This window comes from Diadema setosum, chromosome 2, assembly GCF_964275005.1.
Source record: "Diadema setosum chromosome 2, eeDiaSeto1, whole genome shotgun sequence".
NCBI lineage: Eukaryota > Metazoa > Echinodermata > Echinoidea > Diadematoida > Diadematidae > Diadema > Diadema setosum.
The window spans coordinates 5,924,445-5,936,886 of NC_092686.1; the positions used below are offsets into that span (position 1 = coordinate 5,924,445).

Here is a 12,442-nt window from a genome sequence, read left to right on the forward strand (position 1 = left end):
CGCCCTGGGCGGGTTCGCAGCTCTGCGATGGGGACGCACTCCTCTGCTACACCATGGAACTACACTAGCCTTCTCTTCCCAGGACAAATTCGTCTCATGCACTGCACATAGCCAACATCATGCTGTTTTTCTAGTTTACCTCCCCGAAACCTGTGACAAGCTGCATGGCTTCACTTCCAAAAACTCGTGACAGGGGGTCAAAACTCATAAGAATCTGGAACAAGCATGATGGTGATCGCCTATGGTTTTTTTTTTTTTTTTTTTTTTTTTTTGGGGGGGGGGGTCTCCCCTCCAGTCAACATCACCTTTGGCTAAATAAAAATGAGAAGATTTCAAGAAAAGAAAAAAGAAAGAAATCTATGTCATTCGAAGGTTTCGGGAGTGGGTGAGGGGTCGAAGGGAGAATGATTGACCATTAACCCAGCCAAGCACACGTTCCGCCTCACCTGAATACAATGACGACTCAATCATGGCAGTTATTGATTTAAACAAAACTTTATTACAGAGTGTAATGTAATATTACCCCCGAAAAAAATCACTAAATAAAAACGGAAATCTATACAACCTCTCAGAAATTTATATAATAAAGCTAGGATCTCCAATAGTTCTTTGTCTAACGTCGTTCTGTTGTTATAATTCTGAAATAAGATGTATAGTGAATAAAGAATTTGATTTATAATGGAATTGCATTCAAGTGATGAACCAAAAATTTGAGCAGAATTTGGCTCTACAGTAACATAATAAGCCTAATGCCAGGTAAAGATAAGTGAGTTATCACTCATCATAGCTCATGGTTCGAAAATAGACAAAATGCAGAGCTTAATGTCAACTTAACTCGGGAAAGCTTAAAATTCTTGTTTCATCAGCCGTCACTCTTTCACTCGTGATATTTTTACATATTCAACAGTTTTAACTTTCCGTTTTTATAAAGCAAAGACAATTTTAATAACATTTTCTGTTAATATCTTTTGCAAGCACTTGAATAATGACATAGGCCTACCGTAATATTGGCCCATACTGTATCTTCTCTTTCTCTCTCTCTCTCTCTCCCTCTCTGTAGGCCTAAATGTTTTATTCCTGGTCCGTGGGTGTTATTCTTTGTGTTTATTTTTGTTTCATTTCATTTTTCTGTATTATTGAGTTGTATGATTTTTTTTTTTATTACATTGATTTTTTTTTTGGTAATATATCATTTTCTGCGATGAGTAGCTGTCCAAGGGGTAGTTTTACCGGAGGTATAGCTGTCCTGAGGGGTCACCATTATTGTCCGGATGGGGGTAATCCCCATTCATCAGCTGCTTCATTGATCCAGGTCGTAGGGTTACTGCCACAGACCTCTTCTATGGTTACTGCACGTACAGTACTGTACTGCTGGGTGTTAGTAGTCGAAGAATTGCGCCCGCTTTCAACGGCGTGCCTGCCGTACCCTAACCGTGGGTGCACAATACACTGGTACAGTATGCACGTGTGGGTACTAGGTGTATAGTGTACTGAATACATCACACAAAAAATAAGTTCTCGCTCATGTTTACAGTATTTTCACTTTAGGCCAGGTAGGCTGCCCCAAGAAAAGATCGCACGCAGCTACAGAAAATTGTTCGGCAATTGTTCAGGCCTCCTCCTGATGTAAGTGCATGTTTTTGTGGTTCGAAGACTTTTCATGATATCCATAGTCCATGATAATATCATGATATTACGCCTTATGAAAATTAATTGTCTTGAAACAACTTATGTTTTGACAAACGTCACTTCCGTGCACTCCCTCACTCACGCTTCGGTCCAGTGCAGTTTGTTCACAGCATCAGTCTTCCTGTGTCGGGTCCGCCGCCCAGATATCGACAGACGCTCCACAACACTCGCTAGTGTACATCGACCGTGACCAGTACCCAGCACAGGTAGGCCTACTGTACATGTACATGGGAGTTTCCATAAGATCGTACCTACGCTGTTCCTGATTTAGCTAGGTTTGTGACAACTGACTGCAGTCACCATGCCCCAGCCACCGTCTTCCGACAGAAATAATATACCCCAATATCTCGGCAGAACATTGACCTATGCTGAAGAAGTAGATGCGATTTCCAACTACCTCCGCTACCAGAAATACCCGCCCAAATTTAGCGACAATAACAAGCGGTGGCTCAGACGTTGCTCGAAATCGTTCTCGGTGGTGGAGAAAGGGGATTTGTGCTACCTTCAGAGAGATGGCAGAATGTGTGTGCCGGAGCCCGAGGAGCAGAAGAGGATTGTTATGAAGGCCCACCGAGGTCTTGGTGGTGGTAAGTCTAACAGTTAGGTTGATAGTCTGGACTCAAGTTCCTGTGTCTGTGAATCAGTGTGATGAAATGTTGACCGATCGACATTGGTCAATCATAAACCATGTAGAAAGACTACGTGTAGGAAGTACAGAACCTAGAGTATTTTATGTCTGTCCGGGAAACCCGCCCATGAGGGGGCCCCTGCTTTTAAGGATCCCTCCTCCCTCCCCATGAGCATACACTGTATTTGAGTACTTGTAGGCCTACATGTACGTGTGATTGTTTTCTCCGATCGAACTGTTTTAAAATACCTTCTCTGTTCTTGTGAGACAAATTGGTCTCCTCAATTACGGGTAACTCTTTGACTAGAGTCTGAAAAAAATACCAACTTGTTCATGTAATTAAAAATAAAAATGAAAAATAAAAGAAAATATATACTAACGTTACACTTGGCATGTACAAAAATTGTACATGGTAACATTAGGGTGCAACTAACCCTGGGCAGCTCTTCACACAGTAGAAGCGTTCGGGCTGGTCGTAGTGAGGGTGCCATATATATGCATTTAATATGAACTGTTTGGCAGTATAAATCTGAGTTACAAAAGTAGGGCAAATTTATACACATGTACGTACAAAGTACATGTACACATTATACATTCATATTCTTGCAAGCTGTTGCAACTGAACTCGCTGTTGTGAGAAGGTAGTGTACACATTGCAGATCTTCGTGTATGCACAATGCAACAATGTTTTCATTTGCCCTCTCTACAGCTGTAGAAGATGGTAGATGATTTGTACTTGTAGATGGATGACATGACTATTATACTATCTTTGGTCAGAGAGATGGAAGAGGCTCTTTCACCTCCCTGCTTTGGTGTTGTTTATGTGTCAAGTAAAATGTGTACATGTATCTCTTTAATATCATTAAAGACAAACCAAAGTAACAAAACAAATCATAGGAGGGTATGAATCAGCAGTATTTATTTTCCATAAGATAGGCCAGAAAGTTTGAGAAAATGCTGCTTCTTACCAATGAGCATACAGCCTTCACAATTCTAGATGTATACATGCATTCAAGTGAATAATATTCCATCTTCTGTTATGTACAAATTATACATGGTAATCATCACGCCCAGATGTATGAAGTTTTAACTTCCCCAACTGTTTTACACCCATTCAGACAAACACTACGGACGCGACAAGACCTTGAAGAACATCACAACGAGGTACTACTGGAGAGCCTTGTACAAGGATGTCTGTGCCGTCACCGAGTTGTGCCCCACCTGTAAGGAGTGCCCCAAAACAAGGCCCAAGAACTTTGCCCCAAAACCGGATGGCTATTCCAATGCAGAGCGGCAGGTAATTGTAAAAAAAGGTGTACTTTTACAGCACTGACAAAAGGAATTAGACATATTTCTGAAATATAAACTCCCTATTAAAGAATCAAAATAAAAAATAGTGTAGTAGCAAAACAAAACAAAAACATGATGACAATATGCCCTTGGTCTTATTGAGAGCTCTGTATGACAGGGGGAGATGACCTACATATGTATGAAATTGCCAATAATTCTTGCAATGAATATTGAGATTCACTTTCAAATGAAAGTTTACTCAGGCTATGTCAGTTACATGTAGGCTTGGTACATGTATTTCCAGTAGCCACCAAGGTTTAGGAATCATGTTTCTAAAGTGAAAAGGTTTATTTTTTTACATTTCAGGTGGATTTAGTCAACTATGTATCCTTTTTTGTTCCAGAAGAATAGCTTTTCTTTAATTATGAGGAAACTATCTGATGTGTTTTAGTTTTTGGTAGCACGTTATACAAAGCCATGAAGTTGGACAACAAACATAAATTTGAAGCAATATCTTCCTAACTTCATTTTATTTTTAATTTTGGCATGTTTGGGATACAACTCTATGGGTTTATTTTATGTGCGAAATCGAGGATACAGTTGGAGCAACTACATGTAGGTTATAATTGCTAATCAAAAAAATCAGTAGAAATATGTACATGTGTAAATGGCATTACTGTGGATCCCAATGAATAGTACCTTGATTATTAGTTTCAGCACCCAGCAACATTGCCAAATCATCAATGTTTAGGCTACTGGGTTCTGTTTTGTTCTTGTTGTTGTTGTTGTTGTTGATTTAATGTGTTGGTTATTATGCTTAGAATTCTTCAAATCAGAGAAGTTTGAAGAAGCAATAAACTATCCAGTATAATAGTTCAAAGTTTATGAACCTCCCCTGATCATAATCATATCTGAGAAAATATTCTCCCAAAATTATTTTTCCATGAAGATAAGTAATGTGGAGTAATGAAGTTTTCTTGAAATTACCCATTTCTTTCTGTTATTGCTGGAGGTGTGATTAAGGGGAAGCAAGTAGGAAGAAGTATCTTGCCAGTTTAATCTTTATTCTACATGTAAAGATTTACACAGACAATCAGGAAATTTTCTGGTTATAACAAGAATGCTGTTATGAACCAAGATGCTGGCAAATTTTATACTTTCATACATTGTTGTTGTTGTTTTGTTTTGTTTTGATTTGTTTTGTTTTTCTTGGGGGGGGGGGGAATCAGTCACACTTGTGTACAATACATTTCTTACGATGAAGCGTATCCTGAACTGTAGATTATGAGATGCATGTAAGTGCGTACATGCGCACTTGAGTTGTGATCAAACACATGATCTTTGACATCATTGCAAGTATAGAAGTGATTTTAAAGCAGATATTAATAAAATTTGAGTTTCAACGTGTTCAAGCATTTCATTTGGGATCTTGGTTGCAGGAAAAGCGACGCGTTCAGAGGATGCGAAAGCAAAGGGATAGCATTCGACAAAGCCAGAAGCGTGCGAACCAGTCTCGGCAGGAGGGAATTACTCCAGAGACTCCGGAGCAAGGAGCAGATCCCCCAAGCCCCATTTCCCGCTTTGCATTACGTACTTCAGGAGATGCAACAGAACATTTGCAGGGGAAGTTGGGTGTTCCAGAAAGCACAGAGCAAACTGCAGATGTTCTGCCGAGACCCACCGTGCCACGTACCAGTGCTGCTCAGGCTGCCGATATATCGTGGCAGGAACTGGTCAATAATGTCCAGTCAAACCAGGGGGGACCAGAGCAGGACTTGATAGTGCCCACCGCAATACGTCTTGCGAGCATTCTGGAGGCCGCCACCAGAGTGCCGAACAGATCAAGGCTGTCACATGACCAGAGCAATCGGTCCAACTCGCGGGAACTCCTGGACTCTGTGAAAGTGGCGGTCAAGGAGGCTGTTCGCCAGGCAAACTCTGAAGTTCACGCCAAGCTGGACAGGTTAATGGCAGAGGTGACCACCATCAAGGAGGAACTGGGGGCTGTCAAGCAAAGTGTGTGGCACATCGAGAGCTCGATGTTTGATGTTTCCAACACGATGGAGTGTAACAAAGTGGAAATTGTGACTGACGAGGGAGGGGAAAGTGTAACTCTTGAAGATGTCCTTGAGCAGAGGATGGAATGAAATGAACTCTCACAGACCCACTTGCCCACTTGCCCAAAACACATAGATTTCAAACTATTGCATTATTCATATTCATGAAATTTGTAAAAAAAACTGAGATTCATGAAGGAACTGATTATAGGGGGCGGTGTTATCCCACCTGGAAGATCATTGGGCAGACATTTTACGGACTATTTTTATAAATTTTGAAAGGTTGTCAAATTTGTTTGGCACTTAAAGTGCATCAAACTTGATGTCTCTATTGTATCAGTATCCAAATTTCAAATTTGCCGTTGTGGCATCATTTAGAGAGGGTATTCAAACCTCATCTATTCCTTTTCTGTTTTGATGATGTGATCAGTGATTTAATTTTCATTTTAAAACCCAGTAGCATGGGTAATCATGGGCGATCCAATTGACTCATTTTCCATCGGCTGCCCACCAGCGTAGAGTGTACATTGAAAAATCATGAATAGCACCTGTCAGCTACACTGTACACTGTATGCTTTATGTGTCGGCAAATATGTGGATCACAGTGTATCAAAGTGTAATAGTCAACTACAGTCAAGATTTTTCAGCTGTGCATGTACCGGTACAGTATGTACTTGTTGTCAATAAAAATCAGTGATTAAGAGATGGCATGGTATTGGTGGAAATGAGGATTGAGCTTTTAACTTTTTGCCAGATACTAAGAAACCACTCACAAAATAATAATACAGAGCATATCATTCTAAGAAGTTTGTTGAAATGAAAATGGGTTTTGGAACTGCTGAGACATCCAAAAAAAAAAAAAAAAGTAAACCACCTTTTATTAGGATCCCTTTTATTTTGGATATGTCAGCCATTTCAAAACCAATTTTCATTAAAATAATAACCATGGAATTTGTCTTGGGATTACATGTTCTTTCATATTTCTTAAGAGGTTTCCCACTATCTCACCACAGAGATAAGTTATAAACCTGAAGTTAGGTTGCAACCAAAAGTGTACCATCCTTTTAAGCTGTAGACAAATCATTACAGGGATTATCAAATGTATTGGAGTCGGGCTAACATTCCCGCACCATGGTTTCCCCATTCTCCCGGGTCCTTGAGGCATCTAATGTAAACTTTTTGTCAAGTTTATGCAAGATACCTGTACTATTGTATGCTGTATCATGTATGTTGTGTAGTGATTACATTGTATCTTGTGTGGTTTTTAATTTGGTGACTTTGATTTGTCTATTAAGGTTTGTTTTTCCCCTTTTTTTTTTAGTTTGTTTGATTTTCTGCTGATCTGATCCCTACTTTGATTTGAGTACTTTTGGTATTAAAATGAGGAAAGCTTTTTGAAGTACTCATAGTAAGCTTTCCAATTGTCCATCAAATTTCATCTGTAGGCTGCAATTTCAATGTTATCGCAGCAACAGCTGCAGACTTTTATATCTAGGTCCTGATAGTATTCAACTTTCAATTTGACTTAAATTTTAAATTGCGTTTGAATGCACATGCTGTAGCATTTCGTCAGACACTGAAATGAATGTACTTTGTATGTTGAGAATATACTGGATTGCTGAATGTTGCATGGCTACAACAGTATGTCAATAGAACATGCGTATTTCCCACTACAAACAAATTTTTCAATTTTCATGAATATAAATATTTACTTCCTCTCCACCACCCTCCCCGCACACACACACTCACAGCCACATCAACTTACAATGAATGTCTCACAAATGGGAAGAAAAGGTGAAATTTACTCCAACGAGATTAGAAAATTCATAAGAAATGAATGGAATAGAAAATGGCGAGCAACAATGCAGTGGTACATATCCATAGCTGTGAGCAATGAAGAAGAGTGAATCAGCAATAAATTTACATTGCACATTCTACCATAGTTGTATGTGTTGGGTACAGTGCTTGAAGTCACATGCATGTACATAGTATTTTCATATGTGCCATACATTCATGTACAATGATTATCTGCTATATCAAGAAAAATCTGCCTTTCCCGATTACCTTCTGTATACTAGTACTGTAGTTTTTTCCTGTGCATGTACATTTTATACTGCCTTCCTGACAGTTTTTCTTATGAGCTAACGTGTAGCCATGATGAGTCCTGTTGAATGATTGCTACATGTACAATGGAACTTCTTTATAAAAAGGTCGGCTGTAGCAGAATCATGTTTTAATCATTAATTTTGCTGACCTAGAGTTTAAATATATTTTTTTGTTGTGTTATCTTTGTTGTTATGTCAGGGATAGTTCTATAAAACATGGTATCACACATCACCTCTCACCTCCCCTGTAATTATTCTTGCCATCTTGTTCCAAAGTTGTCATCACTTGCATACCCTAGGAGGGTGATTGAGTGTTAGTAAACTAAACTAAACTAAATAAAATTGGACTAGAGTAAACCAAAGCATTGTGCCTCAAAAGACTGTGAAACACTCCAAACTATTCAAGTTTGAGGAAAGGTGGATTGCTGCAAAGAAAAATGTATATACTTCTGTTTGTTTAAGAAAGTCGTGACTGGATATTGTTTGACATTACATGAATCATGCTGAAAATTGAATACAGCATTGAAGACAATGTTCCCACAAAAGCACAACATCCTGTATTTGCTTCTGTTCTTAATTCTTCTTGGGCTACTGTATTGTATGTCTGCGTGGATCTTTACCTTCCAGATGCTTCCCTAAAAACAATTGATTCTGTCTATTGTTTGATTTCTGCATCTTTTTAAACTTGCACTGTATATGGACAGTAACCCCCTGGGCAACTTCTCCAGATAACTACTGTGTACCACCCAGATGATTACCCCCAGGGCTATTCCCCTCATAATATCTTAGACTAATAATGTTAACAGTATTACAGTAGTAGTAGTGGTAGTAGTAGTAGTAGTAGTAGTAGTAGTAGTAGTAGCAGTAGTAGTAGCAGTAGTAGTGATGATCATGATGATAACAAGAATTACAATAATAATTATAATAATAGCAATATTAATTTCAACACTACTACTTTGATGTAATACAATTTGAGGCTCGGGTGAGGGAAAAGTAAGGCCTGTCGGACATAGTTTTTTGTTTCATTCTCTCTGTCTATACAATGTACATCGGTGTTTCTTGTATGTACATGTATATACAGCTGTGTGTATATTATATATATATATATATATATATATATATATATATATATATATATATATATATATATATATATATATATATATATATATATATATATATATATATATTTGTGTGTACGTGCGTGCGTGTGTGTGTTCTTGTGCTTATCATATATCTCATTATGTCCGTCTATGATCACTGTTAATATGGAAGGTACATAGCTTAATGATTTGCAGTGGTTGGAAGTGAATCGTACAACATAACCAATATCATATACTCATACGTGAACATAATCTAAATATATTGGTAGATAGATAGATGGATACGCTTTGTTAGATGAATAGATAGACAGACGATAGATTGATAGAATTGAGACAGAGAATCATAACGTCACAGATAAGGAACCATTTGAATTTTTGTTTGTTTTATTTTGTATATGCTTTCATTTTTCAACAAAACAAAATAATTACATCGTTATCGAAGAACATTGTACATATGAGACATATATGATCTTAACAAGAAAAGCACAAACATACATCGTGTGCATTGGAGAGCAAGAAATAACCCAGCTTGCTTGTCTTCTACGAAGCAATCGGTCGCCTAGTAGCTTAAACATTTCATCGTGAATTTAACGTGAAAAAAGCAAACCTGCGATTGTATAATTAAGTCTAGTTTGAAAACACTGATATATCTCCTACCGGTCCATCACCGTTAAATTGCGCTGTGATATCTTATTGTTCCCTTTCAGGACATGTCCTATTATCTTTCTCAACCCAACCCCCCCCCCCTTGAAAACATTTGAAAGCAGGAAAGCGTGCATCCTTTTTCTTTATGGAGTGGCAATGACTGATGGAGGAGGTAAAGAAAAAAATAAATAAATGTAAATTCGAGTAACAGCCTCATAGGAATATTATCAATAGCCTCGGACTGAAGTCGGACGTAGTGAGTAAGTCTGATATGATGTCTCCCGAAATCCTAAGTCAGTCAGGTTATTCTTATTTTTTCATTAACATGTCAGAAAAGTCTGTAACAATAGAGTAGAGCTACAAGAGAATTCTTATTACAGTACTAATTAAGTTGCCAAATATTTGACTTTGCTTTAAAGCTTTTTGGGTTGAGGAAAATTATTTAAGTGATTGGAAAGCTTCTATGATTATTCACATATTTAAAAGTAATTACAATGATTTATTTCATATTCGACAGCTAAACTCGCTCTTTGGCAGTAGACGTCGTGATGCTGTGTATAACCAAACCATGATACACGTCATGGACTATTTTCAACTGCGGATAAAATATTTCTAACAAGAGAGGGCGGGCTTGCGAAGATGTGCAACACACGCTATGTACGGAACAGTTGGCGGAGAGAAAATGGAATACAATTAAATAAGGTTGGAGGCCTATGTGCAAAATAATGTCACAATGTCGCAAACTTATATTATGAAAGAATAACTCATTTAGCAGATAATTTAAAAACTAGAAGTAAAGGGATGGCAAGAGGAGAATGTCTACGGCGCGGTCGTCGTCGTTTCACTGCTTTCATCACTATCGTCTTCATCGTCGCTATCATCTTCGTCAGCCTCGTCGTCTTCAGTTTCATCATCATCATCATCTTCATCTTCAGCCGAATCCTAAACATGCACACACACAATAAAAGAACGCATGAAGGACATTCCCTAAGTGCAATCAGCGTTGTAGCTCAGCAGTCTCCTGCAATGTGAGGTGACGGATCGTAAATAAATATTGGTGTCTTTTTCATGATTCTCTTGTCCTTATAGGCTTGTTAATATCTGGTAAAACCTATTCTCATCTATTCATCACCTTTCTCTAGTGGCATGCATTTCAATACGGGAAATGAATTGCATTCCGCTTTAGCTTTACTTCATTTTACGTATTGTACATACTTATACAGAGATTTTTATACTACACGAGGGCACAGCTAGCTATGCATGTTCGTTTTCAACAATGGTTACTGATCATGTTTTCAGTTGTGGTTTATGGCTCCACCTACGTTGCCTCTGTGAAAGGGAAGTGTTCTTTCGCCCCCCCCCCCCCCCCGGTCCTTCCTAATCGTTGATCATGCCTGTTGAAGCCTGTCAATCCTATCGCAGTAGAGACGGTCTGTTAGTTTTATGAGTACTTGTTTAAAAATATATATATATATATATGTACGTAATAGTAATAGACAATAATTTGGGAAGACTGAGAATCTTGACGAGTCGTATTTATCATTTTGTTTCCATTTAGCAATGGAATAGCAGAGCGTTCATAACGTCACGTTTGACGATACGATTTTTTTTTTCTTCTCAATTTAATCACACCGTTTTGTTAGTACATTTACGGCAATTAAAATACCTGATGCTGTAGGAAATTTCCCTCAGGCTTTTAGAATAATTGCTAATCTTCCAGCAAAGCAGTGTGGAATGATGTGTTGCTGTAATGGGCTTTATTTTATCTTGTGGAGGGAGTTATAATCCCAAAGGGGAAGCAAATTCGTGTATGTAAATAAGTTCTGGAAGGAAATATCACGAGAGCTTTTCTTACCTCTTCGGCAGACGATGCGGAGTCTGTTGTTGTTGTAGCTTGTGTTGTCTGAAAGGAAATATTAATTTCAACAGTTTTATATCAACCGAATAATACGTCTGTCTCTACCACCAAGTCTTGTCTGTCTGTTTGTTTCTCCTTTTTTCTCTCTACCTCACTCTTCTTCTTCGTCAGATACGAGTGCACACGCAAACACTGTTTTAATGTTGCTTTCAAGGAACTACATTTTAGGTAGCTAATATAATTTTATATAAATATGATTTTATATTATTATTCAAACTGTACTGCAAACAGAAATATAGATTGATATTCGTTTCCATGGTTATTTCATTTGGGTAGAACCCATCAGACTTCTTTCAAATACCTAAAACATGACAAGCAGTATATACATTTTTGTTTTTGTTTTTGTTTTTTGTTTGTTTGTTTGTTTGTTTGTTTGTTTGTTTTTAGAGAGAGAGAGAGAGAGAGAATGCATGCTCTAGTGGCGTTCAATTCGTATGAAGTGAGGGAATGATCCATGACAACATCAATCTGCTACTGCTGTATAACGATTGCTATCCACTTAACACACAAGGAATTTCCACACTTTTCTTTGTAACTCTTGAATAAAAGATGAATGCATAGTTTACATTCCGTTATTTTTGCTTATGCAAGTAGTCGTTGTAATATCATCTAGTATATTGCAAAGGCTTCAGCAATTGTTCAGTTTCATAACGGAAAGATTTAGGTTTTTTTTTTGTCATCTCCTTTTTTTCAGGATCAATTACATAGTGTCCGCCAATTGGCTTTTTGATACACTGAATGAAACTCATGATAAAGAAATGAGTTTTCCTATTCCTTGAAAGAGGTTGTCAACATTCTCACTGAATGGTGTGTGGATTACCGAATGTTTCCGAACGCAGTTGGTTGAAAGCCAATCTGTTAATTACAGTAATGTTATCATTGACCATACAAAATCAAATGTATAATCATTACAAATCTTATTCATGTACTTTCTTTTCCAAATGAAATACAATACCTTCTAATTTGTGTTTACAAGTTGTCCAAGACGCAAGTAAAATGGGTGATGA

The 12,442-nt window shown here is 37.8% G+C and overlaps 1 protein-coding gene across 1 annotated transcript; it reads left to right on the top strand.

Moving 5' to 3' along the window:
- Positions 1 to 1,889: 1,889 nt before the first annotated feature.
- Positions 1,890 to 8,511, top strand: LOC140239277 (uncharacterized). The gene is made up of 3 exons (XM_072319153.1): positions 1,890 to 2,276; positions 3,436 to 3,614; positions 5,047 to 8,511. The coding sequence occupies exons 1-3, from the start codon at positions 1,991 to 1,993 to the stop codon at positions 5,752 to 5,754; spliced, it is 1,173 nt and encodes a 390-aa protein (XP_072175254.1). The 5' UTR covers positions 1,890 to 1,990; the 3' UTR covers positions 5,755 to 8,511.
- The last annotated feature ends 3,931 nt before the right edge of the window (positions 8,512 to 12,442 follow it).

What these genes read in the sequence shown, in the direction of transcription:
- LOC140239277 (XM_072319153.1), top strand. Translation starts at nt 1,991, where the DNA reads ATGCCCCAGCCACCGTCTTCCGACAGAAATAATATACCCCAATATCTC. An exon ending in CCACCGAGGTCTTGGTGGTG is followed by an intron (nt 2,277 to 3,435) that starts GTAAGTCTAACA and finishes ACACCCATTCAG; the next exon opens with ACAAACACTACGGACGCGAC. An exon ending in ATTCCAATGCAGAGCGGCAG is followed by an intron (nt 3,615 to 5,046) that starts GTAATTGTAAAA and finishes TCTTGGTTGCAG; the next exon opens with GAAAAGCGACGCGTTCAGAG.